This window comes from Acartia tonsa, chromosome 14 (genome assembly GCF_053477335.1).
Source record: "Acartia tonsa isolate MP-2025a chromosome 14, ASM5347733v1, whole genome shotgun sequence".
Taxonomy (NCBI): Eukaryota; Metazoa; Arthropoda; class Copepoda; order Calanoida; family Acartiidae; genus Acartia; species Acartia tonsa.
This window is the reverse complement of record NC_137273.1, coordinates 37454253-37479934: the sequence shown is the minus strand read 5'-3', so window position 1 is coordinate 37479934 and position 25682 is coordinate 37454253. Positions and strand designations below refer to the sequence as shown.

Here is a 25682-nt window from a genome sequence, read left to right as displayed (position 1 = left end):
TGCTGAGATGCATTGAAAGATGGTACGAAGGGGGGTGGGGAAATACCTGCTTTATGTTGCTGAGTGAAAGAGTAGAAACCCTTTACCCGCTGTTGTTATTTTAATTCCTACAAGGATAGGGACATGGTTTAGCTAATTAAATAAATTGAATAATTTATTTAAACTCACTTTCTCAAATTTACACCATTACCTCAAGTTTACTTAAATTTACTTTAAGTCAGCAGAAGTTTAACTTTTTCCACGTTATCAACTTGAATTAAATTGCTGAATCTGCTTTACTACAACAGGGTGTAAGCCACCCCCCCCCCCAAAATAAAAAAAAAAATTAGGGGAAACTAACCCCTACTATGTAAATTTAACCCCTTGGGTAAAAACATTTTAGCACTAAAAATATACACTTGAACCAAATAATTTCTGCTTTCAACAATTCTGTTTTGAGCGCAAAAAATAAGCTTATTTGTTTTAGACAGGTTCAAATTTTTTTTTGGAAGAATCCTTTTATATAAAATATTAAGACTTTTTTGTCTTTAGCTTAAGATTTCAATAACTATTGAACTGATTGAGTTCTCCATTTAATGCAATCTTTATATAGGTCCCTGGATGGTTTTGGGCTATTTAGATTTTTATCTTTAGTTTAGTTTAGTTTTAGAATATTTTACTACTTTTCTTACTTCTTCGAATACAGAGCTCTTAAATGCTAGGTTCGCAGCCGCTTAAGATATACACCCCACCCCTCATCCAAAATCCTTTCCCGTCCCCGAATTTAAATATGCAATGGCACTTTTATAAAAAGAATTCCTGATTTAACATTTTGTTCTTTTAACAAAACTAAAAATAATGTGCCGATCTAATATGTCTAGAGAAATTCCAAATGGGCTTGGCGCCCGCAATTTCTCCGTAAATTACAAAAAAAGTTTGCAGATTCTAAATCAATAATCACATCAGTTGCTTTTGACCTGTGAACATGCAAAATACAAATATTTTTTTGTATAAATGTTAGTAGCGGAGCTACCCTATAATTCACTTTTTCTGTTCGTCAGTCCGTAACGCTGTGGTGATTTCATCGGCTCCTTTTCAAGTTAGACAGCTGAAATTTTTAAGGATTGAATAAGTTTACTTATACATATTTCAACCAAATCTCATAAAGATTTGTCTATCAATTGGGGTGATGGATCATTTCCTAGATTTTAAAGTTTAGGTGATTTTCTCAACTCCTATTCAAGATAAATGGCTGAAATTTTCTGGGATTGAATAAGTTCACATTCTACATGTTTCCATTAAGTTTTTTATTTAGGTTTGCCTATTGGTTGGAGTGCTAGATCAAAGCCTAGATTTTTAAGTTTTGTAATTTTCTCTACTCCTTTTCAAGATAAACGGCTAAAATTTTCAGAGATTAAACAAATTCACATTCTACATATTTCTATTAAGTTTCATTACGATTTGCTTATTGGTTGGTGTATTCCTAGATTTTATGCTTCCCTTCAAAACACCATAATAGATTTTCAAAGGCTTTTGTGATTTATTTTATCAACGAGTATCTAAATATCAGCTTGGTCACTCTAGAATGTTGCAAGGAAGATTTTTTTATAGCATAAATGTAACTCCTTAGGTGTTTGTTTATTGTTTCTCTGTAGGTTCTTTTCTTTACATTTTTATGATTCTATGCTTCACTATTTCTAGATATTAACATCCTTGTTTAACCCTCCTTCCAATTCAAATGTTTGTACCTGAAGTTATATTATTAAAACATTTATCTGTAAATTTTTATTACTTTTCTTTTTAACTAATAATTATTTGATCAGCTTATCATATCCTCCTTCTACAATTCAATCTGTTGGTTCACTATAAATATCAATAAGGTTTCTTTAGGATTACAGACTAAAGGGTGTTTAAAAAAAAACCAATCGCTCACAATTTGAACCACCATAAGTACTTCAAATCTTGGAGATAGACCCCATAATGTTTAGAGTTTTTGAAGGGGCATGTAAAAACCTTTCTTTAGACACCTTAAATAGGTTTTTACCTCAATCCTAGCCGATTTGGGATAAAAAAGGCAGACCCATCCAACATTGAGGCATGGCGGCTCTGTTTAAATCTAGTTCTTGATGTTTGTCAGGTCTTTCTTTTTGATGCCAAATTGGCTAGGATTATGTTAGAAACCTTGTTAAGGTGTCTAGAGAAAGATCTTTACATGCCCCATCAAAAACCCCAAACATTATGGGGTCTATCTACAAGATTTCAAGTACTTAAGACGGTTTGTTCTTTTTTTAAAGAGACAAATTTGTCTTAATTTTATTATAAAATATGCACTTTCGGCGTAGGGCAAATTTCTCTGCAAGGGCTAGGTTTCGAGCTCTAGTGCTCGGGAAGGGTGAGTAGATTTAAGATTCAATATTGTTTTATTATTTTCATTGCTTGGGCATGAATTGTACTATTTTTTTTATTAGTTTTGGACCAAAACTGTAAAGTTTATATTGAAAAAAGTGAAGCGATTGGTTTTTATTTAAACACCCTTTATATGAAACAAAACTTAACTATCATTACAGTAATTTTATCAAATTGGGTAGGAAAATAAAAAATATTTACAGCTGTATGTTTTATATTTATATTTTTTCAGGAAGTATTGAATGTAATTCAAAATGCCTCCAACAGAAGTTGACCCCGAAGATGAAACATATGAGAATTCAGTTGTGATAGAAATTACAGAGAATCTTTCAGAAAATCAAGATAAATGTGTAAAAGAAATTTCACAAGTATATAAAAACATTATTGATATTGTTGATTTGATTAAAATGATAATTTATCTTCATCAAAATATTCACCTCTTTTTAAAGATATGACATTTCTTTAAAACTTTTTTACTGATTACCTTAACATATTTTTATTCTTTTATAGGTAGAGCCCCATGAACTTGATATCTTAGAGAACATTGAAGCCCAAAAGGAAAACTATATATCTGATACTGAAACAGGAAATGTAAAATCTGTTGAAAGTGAACTTGAAAAAAAGATATCGGAACCAAATTTGAGTTTACTCAATGAGAAAGTAAATGAGAATGAAAGAAAAAATGAGGAAAAAGAACAAAAAAATGAGAATACTGAAGAAGTAAGTTGATATTCTTGATCTTCTTTTTGTACACAGTTTACAGGGATATTCCTTATTTTTATAAAAAGGCAAATTTAAGATTAAATTTTACAAATCCTAAGGCTATTTCAATATTTTAATACAAGGTTCTGGTAGTTTGTAAAATAGTATGAAGACTATTCCCTTTATCCTACCTAATTAATTATTTAAAATTTAAGTTTCAGGATGTAGAAAAAGAAGATGAAAAAATAGAAGAAACAGAAACCAAGTAATTGATTTTAATTACACATATTAAGCCTGTTTTTGTATTATTTTAAATAAGAGATCCTATAGTAACATCATTGGGTTAATTCTCCAAAAAAAAATATTTAGACTACCCTAGAAGTAAAAGATTTCTAAGTCTTACATATTCCTTTATTTCTATTTAACTAAGGAATGTATTTTAGGATATTTTATAGAATAAGGCCTATTTAAAAACTTTCATTCTAGCTATTTTCATAAATAAAAATAAAAACCAGTACCTACACCAGCTTTTGTAGGTTTTTGTTTTAGCTATACACAAAAAGAGATTTACTCTCTATTATATTTATGTATATCATATTAATTAATATTTTTACAATTATAAATGTGTTAAATTGTAGATTAGATGACAAAGAGACATCAAAACTTTGGCGGGTGTTAGTTTGGAGTAATTTGCTGTTCTTTCTATTTGATGTTTGTTTACCAGCCTGGGATTTCATTAATGATTTAAGAGTGCTCATAAATGTGTACTGGACTAACTCTAATTTTGATTTGGTAAGTTTTTAAACTATTAATAAAGGATTTAAGGACGGGGTAATTTTGGACTCGCTATAGGATCACACTTTAAAGTTAAAAATAAGAATAGAAAACAACATCCATTTTTTATTTAAAGCTTTCAAAAGTATTTCTAAAGCACATTAATTTTTTTATATTAAAGATTTTCATATATTGGTAAAATTTATATTTATCTGGGAAGTTGCATAAAGTTATACTTTGAAAGAAAAAAATTTACCCCTATCAACAAATAAAGAAATCCTTATCTTTGGAGTCACTAATTATTTGAACTTATTTTAGTCTGAATATGAAGAAAGAACAGCAGATTCAGGAAAACAAATTCCTAATTTTGTAACAGAGCCTTGACTGAAAAAACTTTATTGTTGAAACATATAAAAATATCAAACATGTAAATAATACCCATAAGAAGTGCTGCTTGAAAGTCAAAATTTGAAAAGTTTTATTAATGTTGTCATTTCGCAAATGGTTTAGTTAAACAATAGTAGATGGTTTAGAAACATTAATATTTATTTTTCTTCATGTTTTTGATTCACAAGGAAGAGAAACTCTTGAATAGAATAGGTGTTATGTTCATGTTTGCCTCTGGTATATAATTCATAATCATGTTATTCAGTTATAGTGCAGGGAAAATGGAAAGAGTAGCTGTTAGTAAATTTAATTGTAGGATTAATTTTGTTGATGTTTGTCAGGTTGATTTCTGATGTCCAAACCTCCTAGCAATAAAAATATGATCATTTAAAAATATTCTAAATTTTAATATAAGAACAATGAGTGGTCCAATTTTAGACTGTCAAAGCTCCTCTATCCCTTAATATTTAAAGCTTTGCTACTCAAATGAGAGAAAAATATGATTTGAAGGAATTTAGTTTGTGTTTTATTCAGTTTTGTACAACATTACAAATAAGTACATAAAATTTGGAGAACCTCAGATATACTCAATTGGGTTCATTGCATCAGGTTACTTTAAAATAGACCCATATCTTATTTTGATTTAAAGTAGCAATTGAATTTATCCATTTTAGTTATAATCCTGGTTCTGCCTAGCTTTTCATTGATTCTGGATCTGGTTATGGAAAGGAATACTATTCTTAAAGAGTATTTAATAGCTATTGCTTATCAACCTGCTATGGTAATAAAGGTAAGGGTATGTTCACACTTATATAAGCTACAAAATTTTAAAACAAGACAATATATGTTTTACATAATCTTTTAGACTTTAGTGTATAAAAGATTTCAATTGGAAGAATTTTTTTTTTCTGAATACCATTTTCTAGTTCATAATATATCATAGATAGCAAAAAAAGGCTTTTAATAACTTTATAAATAATATATTCTGCTAAGTTTATCAGATTTTTAAAAGATTTTTTGAATAAAAAGTTATTAATGATATTTTACTTGTAATATACAGAAGATATACACTTTTTTAACTAGTTTATTTGTACTGTCAATTTATGTTTAAATTATTGTAGTAGTAGAAAAAAAAAACAATGTTTAAAATAAATATTATTGAGATATATTTTGATATAATTTTGGACTGCATCAGTTAGGATGTTGAAACAAGTTTTTATAAAAGCAGAAACATAATCTATAATTACACTTTCATCCTTCTAAAAAAGGCAATATAAGATAACAAGTTAACTTCTTAAAGATATCTTTTAGTCAGATATAGATTTTGTAATACAATACTATACTTTCAATAAAGACCAAACTGGAATTGTATTTATGTTAAATAATGTTAAGTTCCTAGTATAAAGTCATTTCTTTTTTTTCTAAAATATCTTTCTTTTTCATACTTATGCCCCCCTCCTACATTCTCTTTTTCTTTCTGTATCTCTAGAATTTCTGTATTTCTAGAATAAAATTTCATATAACTTTTTTCTATGAGAGGTAATTGTCCTTAAATAAAGTACAAATGAAAGAAGTTTTTGCAGAATATTATATATTAATTAAGATAAATATTATTTTTGGATGAAACTAAATAAACCTATTTATCCAAGGGCTTTAAATGCTTTATCAATCCTGAAGATCTTCAAGCAAGAAAATTATATCAAACACAAAAGGTAAAATTTTTAAAGTATATTTCATTACAAAGTTTTATATTGTTAAAGATCTATTAATGTAGGTGTATGAAATATCAATTGAAGCAACCTTACAAATTATCCTACAGACTGCAATCTTGCTTTTCAAGCTGTTTAACAATGAACCATCAACTCTTGAGTTTTTACATGACCAAGATTACACAATGCAAATCATTAGCATCACAACTTCTTTTGTATCTATTTTGTATGGCCTGTGTAGTTACAAAATAAATGTTATTCAACAAGAACAGAAACTAAAGGACAAGTTTGTGCTAATGATCAGAAATTCTGCAGATATTATAGCACGGTAAATTTCTAATAAATTTGTATTTCTTCTATCTTATATTTTTACTACATAATATATGTAAATATAAAACTATCCTTTTGGTTAAAGGGAGACTAATCCTGTGGGGCTATAAAGTACTCAAAATAATATAACCTGACCTAAAGAAATTAAAAATATACCCACACTTTATTTAAAATAAAGTGGGAGTTTCTGTGCTTAACAAAGCAAGTTATGTGAAAATGCCCCATATATAATTGAAAGATTAATAAGTATTATCAATATTAAGGTTGGCAGCAATGATGAGCATAATAGTTTTTAGCCTTGGATGGAAGTATGGTATCCTCATATCCACATCAAGCATGTGCTTTTGTTTGCTTCTTATACCTTCATTAGCTATGCTCTATAATTTTGTAACAGGCCATCATTTGACTCTTTCTGATCGATCAACTATATTTGTTCCTGTTCCCACCAATCACCATTTAATTGATAGTGTAAAATCAAGAATGTTAAACAAGTTTGTTGTTTTCTTTCTTATTGGAATAATTCTGATAACTGAATTTCTAGTGCTGAAAGAAGTCATTCCTTTTGCTCAACAAGACTTATGGTAATTTATTTAACAAATTAATGAATTGGTTATATAATGGAGGATATTTTTGTTAATTTTCCCAGTTCTAATGATGTATTGTGCAGCCATCCATTTGCCACTAAGCAGCCTTTTTCTAACTGGCTTGTGTTTTATTGGAGTTTATTCTGTAACTAATTTATAATTCTGATTTGACATTTTACAATGTTTTAACATAAGGTGGGACTGTGTAAACAGATCAAGACACATTTCAAAGCTCATGATGATTGTTTGGATAATAACAATTACATGCCTGGCCATTTCTTCCATGGAATTCATTCAATTTTGGATTAGTTCCAAATGTTGGGTTGAATTTGTATACTACCAAAAAACTGATAACAAAAACAACATAGATGCAAATAAAAAAGGTTTGAATTGCATTATTTCATTTATGTGGGCATTTTTAAAAGATCTGTATCTTATAAATTTGTTATTAAAAATACAAAACAAATTTAGTTTGAAGATACATTTCAGAGTAAATTTTTCTTGGGAACAAAAGGGGTTAAGTGGCTGACTTTTGAGTAAATAGTCAAAAACCTGACCAGGGCATGATCTTTATGGATTGACATTTTTCAGACATTCTGTTTTCATATAATAATAAAGATTCTTACATCCTCAAAATAATATATCAATAATTTAGATAGGGAAATCAATAAATCTACCAAAAAGAAAATGTTGGAAAGGTTAGTAAAATTTAGATTGTTATGTTTTATTTTAGGTATATGTTTTATATATTATGGCACTGATTTAAAATTTTTATTAGTTTTTTCTTGAATGATTAGCAATTTGTTTCACAGACCTAAGACATCATGGGGTAGGTCAAAACACTGTTATATATAACACTTGGCAGGTTTCTCAAATTAAATCACCATGAACAATTCTCTATTCGGATGAGCTTGGGATTATAGTTATACTGATATAAAATTCGTGACTAATGAACATTCAAACTACTTCATGATCTCAATAAATCTGTCTTTATCTATTAGCCTGATGTTAGTGCCCAAGAGGATATTTCTTTGTTATTTATTTATGAGAATAATCTTATTTGAAAATACGTATTCAATATGAATCCGTTTTTAAGTATGTATGTAGGTATATAATTCTAAAGTGAAGACTTGGTTTATGTATTTTTCTACATGTTTAGTCTCAACACTTGTAAAGCCTTTTTCAAGAAAAGAAGAGAAACAATTATTGATATAACTGCAGGTAATAAAATTTTATCAGTTACTTAATTGTTTCTCCTAAAAGCTTGGAAATTTATATAGTTTCTACAATAGAGGCAAATTGAATTGTGAATCTTGTATTTTATGTCTTCTGGTGACAGTCTATTAAAAGCAAAAAAATAAGTAAAAGGGAGGGTAAACGTAAAAATTTCTCATATGATTATCAAATCTTAACATTTTCTAAGCACATTTCACTACACTGATCAACCAAAAACGTCCTATTAACAAAAGTATGCAGGAATAATGCCTTGATTTTAAAGTATTTTGGGAAGGAAAAAGGAAAAAACAGGAAAAATCTGAAGGTTATTGTTTCTTATAATGTTCGCCGGGATATTTAACTTGTAATATATAGTTGAAACAATTTACTTACTGTTAAGGATTTATTTTATGATTTATAATTGCCAAGTAGTTTTTTAATAACATAGTAATTAGGTAATAAATACCTCACTGTCTACAAAAGGTTGAATTTCACAGGTTATTTAAAAAAATAATATCCTTTTTTATTGTGTTGGACAATAAATAGCCCAGTTAGGAGAATTAGTTTACACTTTTATCAGACTGTTTATATAGAAATATTGCACCTTTATTATTTACAAATTTGTAATTAAAGGTGGGCGAGAAATGGGCCAACTAAAGTTACTTAGATACTAATAAAAAAAACCTGTTTCTAGCTTTGTTATTATATTTGGTATTAAATAAAAAATATTGCTTATTTTATCAATTTCTATGTAACTATACATTTGTTTAAAGCAAGGATTATGTTAAAAGTCAGGTTAACCATTCGGAAAATAGAGAACTATGTCAAAAAGTTTAGTCTTAGCTATAGAAGGAAAATAGAATTAACTGCACATTTATATAATCCGGAAATTTTTTCCCCAATCTTGGATATAATAAAAATTGGCGGAAAAAGCCTTTTTTAAGGAAACGAGTGACAGTTTTGCCCTATCTTTGAGATTATATATGAATGAGATGATGTTAAGGTTTGATAATCTTATGAGAAATTTTCTCGTTTACAGTCCCTTTAATGATCTTTATGGAAGAATTGATTTTTAACTAAAATTATTATCATTCTAGTGGCGTATCCTATGAAAGGCAGGGATAATCTTCACATTTATGTTTGTTTATAAGTGTTTTGGATGAATAATTTTCATTTCTCATACAGTTAGGGAGTTGAATCCATTTTTAATCATAGATTATATTTCTGCTTCTATAAAAATGGATTCAACTCCGTAACTGTCATACTTTCAAATGATTACAAAATAATTTTAGGTATCTTACTTGTTGGACTTATCATTGCCACCATAGTTATGACAATTATTGAAACCAGAAAAATATCAAATTTTGTTGAGATCAAGGAAAAAATTAATGAAAATGCTGCAAGACAACTTATTTATACATTAGAACAAAAAAGGTAATTTTTTCAGTATAATTGGTAAATGTTTACCTTTAACTGCTAAGTTAGTACTTCTGTTAATTTTGAACAATAGTAAAACCATAAGTCATATGATATGATTAAATCCTGTTTCGTTGGGTCTAAGGAGCTGAAGACTCAGACCTACAAAACTAGTATTATTTAGTTATTTTCTTTATTTAGAAATAAAATTTAAAACACTTTTTACAGAAATAGGTTTTTTTCTAAGTTTGGCACAGAGGAAAATTGCAGTACAATTTTTAAAGTGGGAACTGAGTTCTTAAATACATACATGCAAATAACAACAATTCAGTCAGTTTTAATTTTTTAAAAAACATCTTCTATGGATTAAAGTTCCTTCTGCAGTAATCCAGTATTTGATAGACATCAGGGAAAGGGAATGCGATTCTGACAAACAATTCCAATTTCCTCACAACTGCTTCCCTTTTTTCTCCTCTTCTTACTAACCTTCAGTTATATAAAAAAAAACAAGTTATACACCAACTTTACCCCAACAAAATATAAAATTTTGTGGCATTTTCAAAAGGAATAAATTGGCTGAATAGCAGCCCCTGGATAGATATATTATTAAAAACAAATAATATTTAGAAATGATGATATATGTGAAAATTTGAAAAACTTTTTGGTGCCAATAGGTAAGACTTAAATATAATGTGTATTAAAAAAAATTTTATTTATAATTTCAAAAAATAGTATTTTATTGAATAGTTGTGTCTGCCCTCCACTCTATGATTAATGGTTCAAAATATGACCTGGCCAAACATATAATTAATCAGTGTCAACCTCCTCACAAAATGTGGAAGAAAACTGGGTGAGATCTTTGAACAATTCATAATTTGTGTCTTTCATTTCTTTTTTTAAATAAGAAATCTATTTTGTATTTTGCAAACATTTGGGGTGTAGTTTTCAGTTTTGTCCAGTAAAAAATTTCTTGTTTGTGTTATTTTTTATTTATTGTATATAAATTAAGCATCTTATTCTTTTCTCTTTGTTTTTTTTTAAGATAAAATTTAATGAATACTTCTTCTAGGGACAGTGTTAGAGTATACACAAGTTTTCATAGTACTATAGCTTCTTGTCAAATTCATCAAGATAATTGTAAACTTCCTTTTTCTAGAGGTAACTTTTTCATGAAAAAAATAATCAATCTAAATAGTTTACAACCTACTTATTTGTGATTGGTTAATGTGTTTAATAGCTAAATTTACATTATTTTCCTATCCAGAATAAATGTTCTTTAAGGTAGTTTTCTGAATGTTTTCTAAAATATAATATTATTTAATTTTGTATTTAAAATATCTTTTTCACGTATTATAATTAAATTTATTTTTATGATTAAATTCAAGGTGACTGGCTACAGGTCTATTAAACCTTTATCCGCATGACGAGAGGTAGCTTTGGGGTTTTTGTAATTTATGACTTAAACAAAAACTTGAAATAAAAATAACATTTTTCAAAATAATAAACTGTTTAATAATTAGAAGATTATTCAAATTAAAATTTAAAGCTCAATCATTTAAAAAGTTACATTCAAATAATTGGATATTCATCAACTTATTTTACAAATGATTATTACCCAGCTGTTCAAAAAGCCGCAAGGAAAATAAAGGAAAGACTCATGCATACGACGCAATACTATTATTTTCCTCTATGTAAAAAAACGGCACATGTGCACGCATTTGAGCTCATACGATGCTTATTTATTATTTTCTCGATATGCTCTTACGACGTACGTGTTTTTAAAGGACGCTTGCAAGAACTCTCACGCTTTAACTACTGAAAGACTGCCACAAGTAGACCCAATACCCCAAATTTGAAGCCTTCAGCTTCAATAACCTAAAAGTTCTAGGCATTTCAAAATAGTATTTTATGTACATTGTTATTTTGAAAGATTTCCAATGCTCATAAAAGAAAAAACAATATTAAATTACGTCGCCTAGACACAAAATTATAACCTTATCTTTGTCAGAAATTTAGATTACCGGTAACTGATTACATTTTTACATTAAAAACACCATATTTCATAGTCAAAATCTATGAAAAAAAATCGATTTAAATTGCATTTGTAAACGAAAATCATAGCGGACACAAAGGGGGAAACTTATACAAGCTCAGCTGTGATTGGTTATTTAGCTGATTCAGCCTTCTGATTGGCTACAGTACATTCGGTACAATGCAAGTTAAACTTAATTTTTTTTAATGATTTTGACTATAAAAATGGGTATTTTTATTGTAAAAATATAATTGGTTACGGGCAACCTAAATATCTGACAAAAATAAGCTTATAATTTTGTTTCTAGGCCACATAGTTTAATTTCAAAATTTCTAATATTAGCATTCAATTTCTTTCAAAATTTTCATTGTACATAAAATGTCATTTTAAAATGCCTAGAACTTTTTTGTTATAGAAGCTGAAGGCTTCAAATTTGGGGAATTGGGTCTACTTGTGGCAGTCTTTCAGCAGTTAAAGCGTGGTATTTCTTGCAGGCTTCCTTTAAATGCATCGTGTTTTGGACCACTTTTGAGACAGAAAAATGAAAAATGCGACAGGTTTTATTTAATATTTATTCAGGGGAAAATAATAAAATTACTCCGTATGCATCATGTGAGTGCGTCAATTTTTTTCCTAAAATTGGTTAGTATTATATTAATAAAATATTACATTTCAAATTAAACAATTATTATATTGAATTAAATAAATTAGAATAATTTAATCATTGGCATTAATTTTAGGAATTAGAAATTGATTTAAATTAAATAAAATTGGATTAATTTAGTCTAAATTCATTTGAAATTCTTATATCAATACATAAAAAAGCACGCAATTAATGATGTATAATTTTACATTTTCTACTTAGATATTTAAATATGAGAAGTGTACAGAAAAAAATAGTAATCTGTCCCTATTAAAGGGGCCGAGAAAATCTTAATCTAAACTTAATTTATCAACCTATTAACCCATTAGTGCTGAGCGCCACTTTTATGGGCCGATCGAGCTGAAAATCTCAGGGAAGCTTTATAATGGTAAAAACGGAATTCCAATTTTTTTGTTTTGCTCTAGTGGCGTGCACAGGAAAGTTGCAAAAAAAAACGGTTTGGCCTGGCCTTAAATACAACCAGGCATTATGACCCGTGTTGGGCAGTTTCCCCGGGCATTAAAACCCGGTTTTGTAGTAAAAACTCAGTTATTTCGACCAAAAATTGAAAAATATAATTTTTGAACACCCAAAGTGAGATGAACACTTTTTAAAACTTTGATACGATCCGTAATTGAAAACTACACAACCTCATGTAATCTATAGAGCTACAAGTAATATACAAAGCGATTTATTTCAAATTTAGTGTTTAGGCTATAGGTACCACCCTTTTCGGTTAAAAAAACCCGGTTTAAAAGACACACACTACAAAAAAACAACATATAAAATTTGGTTGTTACATATCAGAAAACGAGCATAAAACTATTGGGTGACACATATAGAGATTACTAGGGTTGTTAGGGTGGCTCAAACCCTTACTAATGACATAAACTGTTATTTTTATTGGTTGAAAAGTTAAAACTGGGTAATAAAACCGGTAATTAAAACTGTCGGGTATTTATGGCCAAGCCTAACCGGGTCATAATAGGGCGTAAAAAAACGATAAAAAAATCATATAAAAAATAATAGTTTGAATAAAACGAATTCACAAATAGATGTACTTGTCAATAAACATTAGATTTCACGAAAAAAATCAGCGACTTTACTAAAAAAACAAAAAAGTTAGAAGGGGTATTTTGAATTTTCATGATTTTCAAATTTTGTTGAGCTATACCGGCAAACGGAAGTAAGCTAAACTGCCTGCTCCAGGGGGAAATGAAAGCCAGGGTAGTAGAGGGGGAATTCATACTGAGAATGATGCAATTATGAAGCCAGAAACCGTTTTTTTTTCCATTTTTCGGAACCAGGTTTTAATGCCTGGTTTGGCACTAATGGGTTAAAATTCATTAAAGTCCCCAATGTTGTTTACACATGTACACAGAAATAAAAAGTCATCTTTCTCTCAATAATTAAATTATTGATATAAAATAATATTCTTACCTCCAAAATTATAAAACTTATATCTAAGATATGATGATTAGAATTCTCCTTTCAAAATATCGCAACAAATGAAAGATAAATGTTTTTAGAATCATTTAACTTTTCCCTATCGCAATTTTGAAGGAAGTTCTTTAATTGATTTAATCCTGTTTCTTGATATATTTCTTAATTTTCATTTTTATATCACAAGCTATTTTTCTTTTCACTTGACACTGTATAGAAAGTTGTTATCATTTGTTCTGCAGTTGAGTGTACACTGTACACTTGTGAAAAGGGTAGTGAATCTATGTCTACAGAGTATCAAACTTTAAATTTATAGTTTGTTATTTTTGCTGAATTGACCATGTATTGACTTTTGTTACATCTTGTTACTTTTAATCAGGAAAACATCAAGAATTATAAACGTTAAAAATTTATGTATCTGCATAAAATTTATAAAAACAAAAACCGTGTAAAAAAAAGTTGTCAACTTGTATATATAGAATCCCCACTTCCCCATATTCCTTTAAACCAGGGGAAAAAGTCATCCATTCTCATCCATTCCCCAACCCCTTTTTTTACCTAAGTCCCCCTCCCTTCCCCACCAATTTAAAATTAAGATGTTTTAAATATGCTCAATTATTTCAATTTAACAACGTTCATATGCAACGTAAAAGTTGCTATTTTTAAAAATTAAACTATGACAATAAAATAAGTTACATTTTTTCTTACTTCTCGACATTATCGTGCGTCGCTTGTGGTGTAATTTTTATGTTAGAAAATGGAAAGTTGTAACAAGCAACAATTCTATAAAATTCTTGCCGAGTTAATGCAGCAATAGCGTTACATTTTCTTAAAATCCGATGCATTACTTATAATGTAACGTATGTATGCGTCGTTCAGCCATCCTCCTTGCGGATTTTGGAAAAGCTGGGTATTGTTCCCATAATTAAATTAAGATTTATTTTAGAACTTTTATACGAGTTTTTTTAGTCAAGTAATATTTTGAATAACTGGTTAAAAAAAAAACTCAAATGTAATGTTCAATCCAGCCTTTCAAGCATATTAAATTTAACTTTAAAATGGGCTGAAAGAAGTCTTAGTGTTTATGTTAAATTTAAACCTAAGAAAAAAAATATTTTCAGGTCAGAAAAATAAGTTTATTGTATAGGTAGAGATTATTATTTATGATATAACTAGAAATTTGCTTACAAAGAAATTTTCAAATTTTCTTACATTTCAGTGGAAAACTGCAAAAGATTATTGTCTGCATGTGACTCTCTTTTCGATACTCTGTTGACAGTCTACCAAGAAGATATAAATACAAGGGATGAAAAAGGTAAATCATGCTATTCAAAATTATATGATGAGTGTTTAAACAGTTAGGAGGTCAAAATCATTTTTTATATAAGCAGAAATATAATCTAGGATTACGGTTTTGTCCCAATAAAAAAGGCAATGCATGGTATTCTCCCCTCTCATTGTAATAATATCATCATGGCCGATACAATTAGTGTATATTTCTATTCTAAAATCAATGGAGACACAAATATAATGGGAAACTCATGTTTACATACCAGCATATTTATAAATATTGATTTCCTTATTTAAATTTGCATAAAAGAAATGGTATAAACTAGTTATTTCAAAAGTTTAAATAATATTTTTTAAATTATACATAATACATAATAATTTTGCATTCTAAATCAAGTGTAATCATTTATGGTCTCCTCTTATAAACAAAGATATATACATATATTTATATTAAAAGGAAGAACACCACTTGTGCTGGCTGGTATTGACAATGACTTTGCATTAAAAATACTTCTGGAGGGTGGAGATCAAACCATATCAACGTATAATGGTGGATTTGATGATGACAATGATATATCAGAGATTGGATTACAATGCATAGGTGAAGTTTCTTTTAGATTGCAAATAATGGTGTTATTATCAAATAAATTTATAAAAGTAAGAAATAATGTTATTGTAATTTTTATTCAGCTTCTGAAAAAAGCTACAAGAGGACAGGTATTCTTTGTTACAAATTAACTAAAAAACTTTGGAACTATCAGTATTAAAGTAAATAAAGTGAAATAAATATATGTAATTATTAATTTTGATTTTATTACTTTAAACCCACTTTTACATAATCTTACTATTTTTACAGCCTTATATAGTGCATCAAAACATGGAAATAATGAAGACATATTGAAAATATTGGAAGAAGGATATTCTGTTAATACCAATATATTAGAAGGTAGATTTAAGTCAACTTTTATTTTCTTCAAATTATTTCTTGTTCAGCTTTATTAATATGTTTAAAAGTTTTATGCACATCTTAAAGGAAGCATGCAAGAAATACCACGCTTTAACTGCTGAAAGACTGCCACAAGTAGACCAAATACCCCAAATTTTAAGCCTTCAGCTTCTATAACAAAAAAGTTCTAGGCATTTTAAAATGACATTTTATGTACAATGGAAATTTTGAAAGAATTGCAATGCTCATGTTGAAAACTTTAAAATTAAACTACGTGGCCTAGAAACAAAATTATAAGCTTATTTTTGTCATAAATTTAGGTTTCCAGTAACTAATTATATTTTTACAATAAAAATACCCATTTTTATAGTCAAAATCATTCAAAAAAAAATAAGTTTTACTTGCGTTGTACCGAATGTACTGTAGCCAATCAGAAGGCTGAATCAGCTTAACAACCAATCACAGCTAAGCTTGTATTAGTTTACCCCTTTGTTTCCGCTATGATTTTCGTTTAAAAATGCAATTTAAATCGAATTTTTTTCATAGATTTTGACTATGAAATGTGGTGTTTTTATTGTAAAAATGTAATCAGTTACAGGCAATTTAAGTTTCTGACAAAGATAAGGTTATAATTTTATGTCTAGGCAACGTAATTTAATATTGTTTTTTCTTTTATGAGCATTGGAAATCTTTCAAAAATTCCATTGTACATAAAATGCTATTTTGAAATGCCTAGAACTTTTTTGTTATTGAAGCTGAAGGCTTATAATTTGGTGTATTGGGTCTTCTTGTGGCAGTCTTTCAGCAGTTAAAGCGTGTTATTTCTTGCAGGCGTCCTTTAAGTTACACAGCTACTCTCCAACTATGTTATGTCTCAGTGTTACATTATCCTGAGTGAAGGGTACAAAAAATATCTTTTTTTGCTGGAGCGATAAATAAGAGAAGTCAAAGGGTGTGCAAAAAAGGAACACTTTTACAACACAAATTGCGCGGCTTGCGTTTTTGTAAATATAAATATACCATCTTTATGCTCAATCAAAGGGTACCTTTGATATTAGTCAATAGCATTATTATATTTAGGTATGACTCCTCTTATTGTTGCATCTTATGAGGGTAAAGCGGAAACTGTTCAGTTACTGCTGAATAAGGGAGCAAATATACATGCTAAAGATTATAAAGGTAGGCAAATTTTAAAAACTCAAGTATTTTATACAGTCAAATACACAGTATTTCATAGTTTAATTTTCATAAATGTTTATAAATAAAAAGATATGATATTTGGATAAGTAAAAAATATATACTGATTATTGAAGCATAAAAATGCATATTTTTGTACATTGGAGGTAAGAAAGGCATAGGTGGTGAGATATTTAAATTTAGGCTTTTTAAGTTTGTACTATTTTTTTTCTGATATGGCAATATGTACTTTAAAGTAATGATTTTTTTGCTTTCTTGGACTAAAGCTAGTGCAGGTTTTCTTAAATCCTTTATGTATGTGGGTTGCTGCAACTTTTACTTTTGATTAAATAAGTTTTCCATAACATAGTTTTTTAAGCATAAATATATAGAAAAAGTGAAGACAGAACCATTAATTACCAAAAAATATCTTAAAAATAATATATTATTGTTTTTGCTAAAAGTTGCATCATGTTTAGTAACTATATCGCATCCTTACAGTAGATATTTCAAGAGAAAATAAATTTCACATCTAAGATATGAAGAGAATTTAGAAAACAGATTTTAAAATCTAAATTTATACCAATAAATAGGAAGGGAAACTATGAGGTCAAAATTTATTATGCAGTTTTAAAATTGAATAAAATATTTAATGATTAAAAAAAAACATTGAAATGACCTTAAAAAATGTGTGCCAATGTAATGATAAATCAAAGATAAGAAACCTAATAAAAAAAGTCTTCAGAAGGAAAAAAATACAATTTTGTTGCTAACCTCACGCATTTTATATAATTTTTAGGATTTTTTTGAATTTTAAATTTTGCATAGATATTCTAAAAGTATATAATTGCACACCTTTTTAAAGCACAAATCATATTCAAAGTTCATTGCTGTTTAGATAATAATTGTGTAGAAATGTAATATAATATTTCTTTCAAAAATACAAAATGAAAGGAATCTACCAAGTTATTCTGTATAATCCACCCTAAGTTGTGTGATTAGTGGATTAAGCAGGTCTGTAGGACCAGCTCCCAACTCTGGTAGGAGGAGGAGACTACTTATATATGCCTTGTAATCTATCTTTTAAAGCTGTATATTATCATGTCTTCAGTATTTGGTAAACTTTGTTGAATAAACTTGTAAATACTTGAAACATACTGTGTTTGTGAATAAGGAAGGTGGCATCTCTTAGAGCTGCTATCAACTATAGGTAAGAGAATGAAGTTAGAGTATAGAGGGGTCGATGGTATATGGCTGCATAGAACTATGGCAAAGACCTACTAACATATTCATATTGGTCAAGAAATTTGACAGCTTGGACCCTAAAATGGCCAAGTTTTATACAGGATTTTTCATTATTAGAAACAATGCCCTAACTATAAAATTTAACATATATTTGTGTTTTTCCTTAATAAATAATATTTAATATTTTCAATATTTTATTCATTAAATCAATTGATTTTAGAAAGACATATTTTTTTAAATGCTGCTACACTTAATATTATCATCCTTGTTATAATGGTCTATAGTATTAGAATAAAAGGATTATTATTTTTTGTCAACACTTTTTTAGCTAGCTTTGTAATAATTACGTTTAAATTCTGTTAAATTTACTGATAATTATCATCTAATAATTTATCGCTTATTTTCAAGGTCTTACTATTCTAATTATATATACATTATTATGTTTAATAAGAAAATTCCGACATTCATCTCAGTTTATTTTTTAATAAATTAGCTATCTTTAAAATATATATTCAAAGAAAATAACACAGTACAAATAATAGTAAAACAGGGTTTGCTTACAAAACACAAACAAATTAATGGAAACACTTTTGAAAAGATAGCATTGATTTTAAATGATAAATATGCTCAAAATTTTTTACAAAAACTAGGCAAAACATTTTTTTTGTCGTTGATAACAATATCTTATTCTTATACTCTTATTTACAAATAGTTTTACACTAAAATCTTTTGATTTAATTGTTTTAACTCTTGTACAATTGGGCAGATGACTTTAATTTATAATAAAGGTCCCCCAAATCCTTATACCAACAAGTTGGTGATTTTGATTATTTCTTCAAACCTTATTCCAATGACAGCATATGAGCTTTCTAGCAGCTAAGTGAGAAAGCAAAATTTCTATCGATAAACAACCTTCTGCAGAGCTTTAGGTCTTTGCTTAAGGAATGTTTGTAGCTATCTGTTTATACATCTATACTCTAAATTTATTGGTAAGAGTGAAGCTATTCTACAATTTGCACTCATGTTTCCTCAGAACTTGCGCCGCTACACTACATAACCACTAAACATAATTTTTACTGTGTCTGTCTCTCAGTCTGTTCATCATATTAATGAGGAAACCTTTTAATCAATTTCATAATACATAATGAGAATCAAATTTTCTTTGTTTGTCCATTTAAATATGATTTAAAATTACTCTAGCAACTTATATATAAAAGCCAAAATCATTTATCAAACTTGCTAATAATTATCTTAATTAATGTTATACTAAAATAATATTTATTGCAATGATTTCTTTATCTTTTAAAAAATCCTTCAATAAAGGTATTTTTAATGGTAAATAGATTAATTAGAATTAGTCTCATGATTTGAAATGTGTCATAATGTATATCCCTGCTAAAATTTGTTTTATTAAAGCAAGATGGTGGAAAATGAACTCTGTTATAATAATGAATTTAGCTTTTAAACTTTAATCATAACTAGGTAGAATCCCCCTTTAATTCTAACAAATTATCTAGGATATACCAGTCTTTTGTATGCAGCTAGCAGAGGCCATAATGAAGTACTCAATATATTATTAGAAAATGGAGCTTATATTGAGTCTGCATTTTCATCTAAAGGTTAGTTTATAATTATAATCTGTTAATTTGTTCCCAGGTTTATATTTGGAGCATGCACAAATGTGTTTTGGTTAGTTTTTATTAATTTTTAGGTCATTTTAGAGTGAAAGACAGGTGCAGTAAAGTAAAACTAAAGGGGGGGGGGGCGTTAAAATGTGTTGACTCTGCACATGACATACCAGCAATTTAATTTTGGGCGCTACTCCCTCAGTTTTAGAGATAAATGGGTGAAATCTTTTTGGTTGTGTCACTAATAACCCAAACTATACGTATCTTTCAAAAAAAACGACGGCGAGACTACCGCTCCCGCCATTCGCCGCCATTTTCCGCCGCCGCCAAAAAAAATTTTTTATTGCATTTCTCGCCGAATTAGGCAATTTGGAAACAATTGAGACCATGTTATTTTTTCAAAAAATTTTCCCCTAACATGTAACCCTGCGGGGGGACTTTTTCAAATTCTCATTTATCAAGGTATATCTTAAATTCAGCGCCTCTCCTGTGCTTTTAAAGATATAAAAACAAGATCTTTTTAGGTTGGTCAGTAATTACCTAAAGTTTTGGTCCCGCCACCGTTTTTTGAAATATACGAATAGTTTGGGTAATTACTGACCAACCTAAAAAGATTTCACTCAAACATCTCTAAAACTAAGGGAGTAGAGCCCTAAATAAAATTGCTGGTATGTCGTGTGCAGAGTCACCACATTTTACCCCCCCCCCCCCTTTGTTTAGCATGTAAGCTTGAGGAAATAATGTGGTAATGTTTAACGTTTTTAAGTTCCTCTATGAAAGGACAGTAATCTTTTTTTTATATTTCAAAAGGTATTAGTTTTCATAAAAATTGGTCTTGTTACTGTGTTACAATATAGTCATCATACAGTTTTAGTGAAATTATCTAGACGTCTAAGTTTTCCTGAAAAGATTTTCCACCCCACTAATTTTTTACGAATTCAAAAAGTTCAATTTTATGTATGTCTCTGCCCTGTGGACCAGGTGTTTACTTTCAATAGGGTCGTTGAATATCAGTCAATAGCTTCGTGAATATTAACATAGCCAAGTTACAGAGGAGCAGAATGCAATTTGAAAAGCAGATGAAAAAGGTCCCCAACACTAGATCCAGGAAGATGTCTTGGTGATGCAATACACATCTACACTTAATACTTTAGACACAACCCAATCTTTCCCGATTTTGTATAATTTTTGAGGAACAAGATTCCAGTGACGTCATATTTTTCTTTCCTGAAAAAGTGAAGGGGGGAAAAAAAGAGATGGGAGAAAAGGGGGTTTTCCCCATATCTTTTGAAGAGATTTTCTTCCCCCTTTCCCTTTTTCGGGAAAGAAAAATATGACGTCACTGGAATCTTGTTCCTCAAAAATTATACAAAATCGGGAAAGATTGGGTTGTGTCAATACTTTATGGTGGATCTGCTCCTGTGACATCCAAGGGGGGGATGCTTTCCCCTCCTCCAATTTTAAATGTACCAAATCATTTATTGAATCCCCCCCCCCCCCCCAAAAAAAAAAAATAAATAATCTGGAAAAAGAAAATTTTTGTGCCCTATTTTACTTCCACTATTAAGATATTTTACAACCCCCAAAATGAAAAGGCTTGAATGTTTTTATTCAAATACTATACCAACAGATTAAAATATTTATGAACCATGATAAAATTACATGTTATAGTTTGTAATTGCCTTTTAAGGAAACAATGCACTGGGTGTGTCTAAACATTGTCTAATCTGTTTTTTAATGCTATATGTTTAAGATATTAATAAATGAGAAATTACTCATTTAACCTTACCTTGAGCTTGTGTCAAATTATGGTTAAGCAAGTTAATTTATTTCTTTATAGATTGGACCAGCATTTTAAGTGATTTGCTTTATAAAGAATCTATTGAAGAACTACAATCAGCAAGTAGTAATGAAAATGTAGTAAGTAAGTTTTTTAAAATTTTATTAAATGGCTTGTTAAAATAAACTGTTTATTCCAGTTTTTGGAGAAAACATGAAGGAATGTGAAAAATAAAACTTTAAACTTAACCATAAAAAGTAACTTTTCATCTTTGTCTAATATGGCTAAGCCTATTGCTTATATCACTTCTATAGGAGGTATGCACGCTTGGTGTCTATTTTAATTATTTTGTACAGTATTGATTCATACACTAGAAGGTATGAATTGTTACTACAATAATAATCCATTCTGTATAGTATTAATTCATACGCTAGAAGGTTTGAATTGTTACTATAATAACTAACTATTCTGTATAGTATTGATTTATATGCTAGAAGGTATGATATATTACTATATTAATAACTAATCTGAATAGTATTTTTTCATACACTAGAAGGTATGAATTGATAATAAAAAAATGTAATGACTCTGGATAAGTAATAATTATTGTGTTATATAGTACTACATTATTAAATATGTAAATATAGCATACTTACGGGTCCAATATTCCCCAACGTATCTATTGATAACTAAATGAAAAACTTATTTTTAACAGTGTAGGTTATAATAATAGGTCAAAATTTAAGTAATATCAATCATGGTTAATTTTGTAGCAAAGCTTTTTGTATGTTGTCGATTGAAGTCTATGTGATGGATCAATGGTAAATTAATATACCCAAAAATTTTAATAAATGAAAAGTTTGGATACAATTACTTTGTACAGACCAATGATATATTAACTTTATATGAAGTTTTTAAGCAAACAAATGAGAGAATGTGTTAACTAAACTTAAAAACTAACTTAGTATAACTAGCTTTCATTCAAATTTCCTTTCCCTCCTGATTACATAATATTCAGTTGTTATTTATTGTTGGAACAAAAGCTTTAAAAACTGTCTTTTTGCAGATTTAAAAGTTTGTACCATCTCAATTTTAAAGATTTTCACAAAATTTTAATTCTAGTGTGTCAATATAAACCTGAATACCGGATATCCAACATTATAAATCAGACGGATATCCGTATCCATCCAATCCGGCCCAACCCTATTATTTGTGTATGCAATTTGGCAATTTTTACTTTGGAAGATTACTTGCTACACCTTTGTTCTTCATTTGTTATAATTGAGACGGCCTCCATTTTTTTGGGTAAATTTCAGGTTTATATCAACACACGAAAATTAAAATTTTGTAAAAATCTTTAAAATTGATATGGTACAAGAGCTTTAAAAACAGGTCTTTTTGCAAATTTAAAAAAAACTTTGCAGTGCTTGTACCATCGCAATTTTTGCATTACAGAAAAAATATTTTGTAAATATATATATTGCAATAGGGGGTAATAAACAATGCTTTGGGCAACAAATTGGAATATTAAAGATTTATAGTAAGACCCACAAAAAAGTATCTTTTAGAGTTTACAGCCTTTATTTTTTAATGAATCATCAAAAGTAGCTTATGTTCTTGTTCTCTATACAATTTTACACCAGATTAAGAAAAAAAAAACTATTTCAAGTACGTATCAACAGAGACTTTTTTTCTGACTCACTTTACAACTTAGACAAAGAACGTCAGCAAAAACTTTCACAACTACCACTATCTCAAAGGTTAGAATTGACACTTTGGAGGCATTCTAAGAAAAGCTGACACTTTTTAAAGAATAAATGACCATTATAAATTTTAGAAATAAAATTTATAATGGTCAATTTCTGAATCAATTCTAATGATAAACTCGGAAATGATTCTTGCAGGACAAATATATCAGAAGGCTTCTGACTCGCAGCAATTATACATTTCCAAACATCATGGAATTGGTTATTTTGGCTTTAAAAAAGTAACTTTAACATCACCAGATAGTAAAAACACAAAACTATACTCCTTTAACTCAACTGCTTCTTCAAACCTTAATAGAAAAAAGTTTATAACAGTCATGGTTACAATCAACTAATCATCAATTCCTACACAAAAATCACTTTCTCCTTGGTACCCTTTAAATAAGGTCAATCAATCTTCTTATATCTTTTGTCATATCCTCCACTTTATGAACGGGATGTGAAAATTCTTAATTAATACAGATGATTAACATAGTCACATCAGCTGACTGCATAGGATAAGGATTATGTATACTATATTATAAATTGTAATTCCTGATAACACTTCTAGCCATAATAGCAGGCGCAGCACTTTTACTTTTTTGTGAAAACTTAATAAGATAAGTCATGATCACTTCTGGATCTAAAGGGAGACATATTCTGAGCTGGATCTTTAAATGTGTAGCCATTGCCGTTGCTGCTGTCAGAGGTACAGCCACTAACCTAATAGCGATCTTTAAATCTCAAATTGGCTATGCGTAGCCATGGCCAGACGTGCCTTGTCATGCCAAGATGTGCCCAATCATGATATTGGTCATACCAGCCTGTTTATCAAGTCTCTTTCCCACTACATTAAAACCTTGCCTTAATAATAAGTAAAAATTCAAACATTTAAAATGTATTATTGAAATTGTAATTTTGTATAAGAAAAACTTCAAAAAATAGACATAATAATTTATTTCTTTGATGAAAATAATTTATTTTTTTATGTGGGCCATAAAAGATTTTGGAGATCAATATTTCTAGTATAGCAAGCATCTTTTAAAGGAACCCTGCAAGAAATACCCTGCTTTAACTGCTAAAAGCCTGCCACAAGTAGACCCAATACCAAAAATTTGAAGCCTCTAGCTTCAATAACAAAAAAGTTACAGACATTTCAAAATAATTATTTTAGTACAATGAAAATTTTGAAGAATTTTCATTGCTCGCGATGGAAATTTCATTATTAAACTACGTCGTCTGGAAGCAAAATTAAAAGCTTATCTTTGTCAGAAACTTAGACTACCAGTAACTACAGTAATACAGATGCTCAGCTGTCATTGGTTGTTCAGCAGACTTAGCGAAGACCAGACTTCTGATTGGCTGGAAATCCTCAAGGCTGGCATTCTCACGCTACAGTACTTTCAATACAACACAAATTAAACTGAATTTTTTTTAATGATTTTGACTATAAAGAAGAATGTTGTAAGAATGTTATCAGTTACTAGCCTCCTAAGTTTCTGCTAAAAATAAGCTTATTATTTTCTTTCTAGGCAACTTATTTTTATAATGAAAATTCTATTATTAGCAATGAAAAACTTTCAAAATTTCCTTTGTACTAAAAATATGATTTTGAAATGTCTATAACTTTTTTGTTTTTGAAGCTGAAGGATTCAAATTTTGGGTATTGGGTCTACTCGTGGCAGTCTTTCAGCAGTTAAAGCAGTATATTTCTTTCATGGTTTAAGATTCCTAGCCTGGTCACTTGAATAAAATTGATGAAAAGCTAATAATTCTCTATGAGTTGAAGAAAATCTAGACAGCAGGCAAAAACTTACTTAGGCAACTCGTCATTACTATTTCAAAATCCCAAATCTGAAGCATCACTACTAATTCTAATGTCAATAACTTCTAATGACAAAGAAAGGTCTAATAGGAAAACCATTCAAATTGACAAATTTTTCAGACCAATAAAACAATTCTTTTCTAGCAAGATCATTTAAAATTAACATAGAATTCCAAGACTTTGCTTTAGAAATAAAATCAAAGGAAGATCTACATAATAATTCTATAGAAGTACCCATGGCCCTATAGCAAACTGTACTTATAATTAATATGAGCTTTCTTAACATTCTTATAGTCTTCTAAATGGTGGAAAACGAAAATAATTAAATTAACCTGACTGCTAGACTAAACTATTTTTAGCTGTGTCAATATTTAATTTCAATTTTGTGGTTGCCACTTCGCTCTTCACTTAATTAGCAATTTTTTTC

General features: G+C 28.8%; 1 protein-coding gene across 1 annotated transcript in view; it reads left to right on the top strand.

Moving 5' to 3' along the window:
- Positions 1–2615: 2615 nt before the first annotated feature.
- LOC145305452 (uncharacterized) overlaps positions 2616–25682 on the top strand; it is a 66950-nt gene continuing 43883 nt past the window's right edge. The window contains exons 1-24 of the mRNA XM_080147068.1: positions 2616–2753; positions 2896–3105; positions 3303–3352; positions 3726–3879; positions 4180–4210; positions 4783–4857; positions 4923–5038; positions 5898–5960; positions 6023–6285; positions 6551–6868; positions 7067–7254; positions 7527–7569; positions 8031–8092; positions 9379–9520; positions 10130–10176; positions 10250–10352; positions 10572–10660; positions 14840–14935; positions 15368–15511; positions 15601–15627; positions 15767–15856; positions 16937–17035; positions 19795–19896; positions 21746–21829. Of these exons, the coding sequence (XP_080003194.1) occupies positions 2640–2753; positions 2896–3105; positions 3303–3352; positions 3726–3879; positions 4180–4210; positions 4783–4857; positions 4923–5038; positions 5898–5960; positions 6023–6285; positions 6551–6868; positions 7067–7254; positions 7527–7569; positions 8031–8092; positions 9379–9520; positions 10130–10176; positions 10250–10352; positions 10572–10660; positions 14840–14935; positions 15368–15511; positions 15601–15627; positions 15767–15856; positions 16937–17035; positions 19795–19896; positions 21746–21829 (2710 nt within the window). The 5' untranslated portion in view covers positions 2616–2639. The remainder of the gene's footprint in view (positions 2754–2895; positions 3106–3302; positions 3353–3725; positions 3880–4179; positions 4211–4782; positions 4858–4922; positions 5039–5897; positions 5961–6022; positions 6286–6550; positions 6869–7066; positions 7255–7526; positions 7570–8030; positions 8093–9378; positions 9521–10129; positions 10177–10249; positions 10353–10571; positions 10661–14839; positions 14936–15367; positions 15512–15600; positions 15628–15766; positions 15857–16936; positions 17036–19794; positions 19897–21745; positions 21830–25682) is intronic.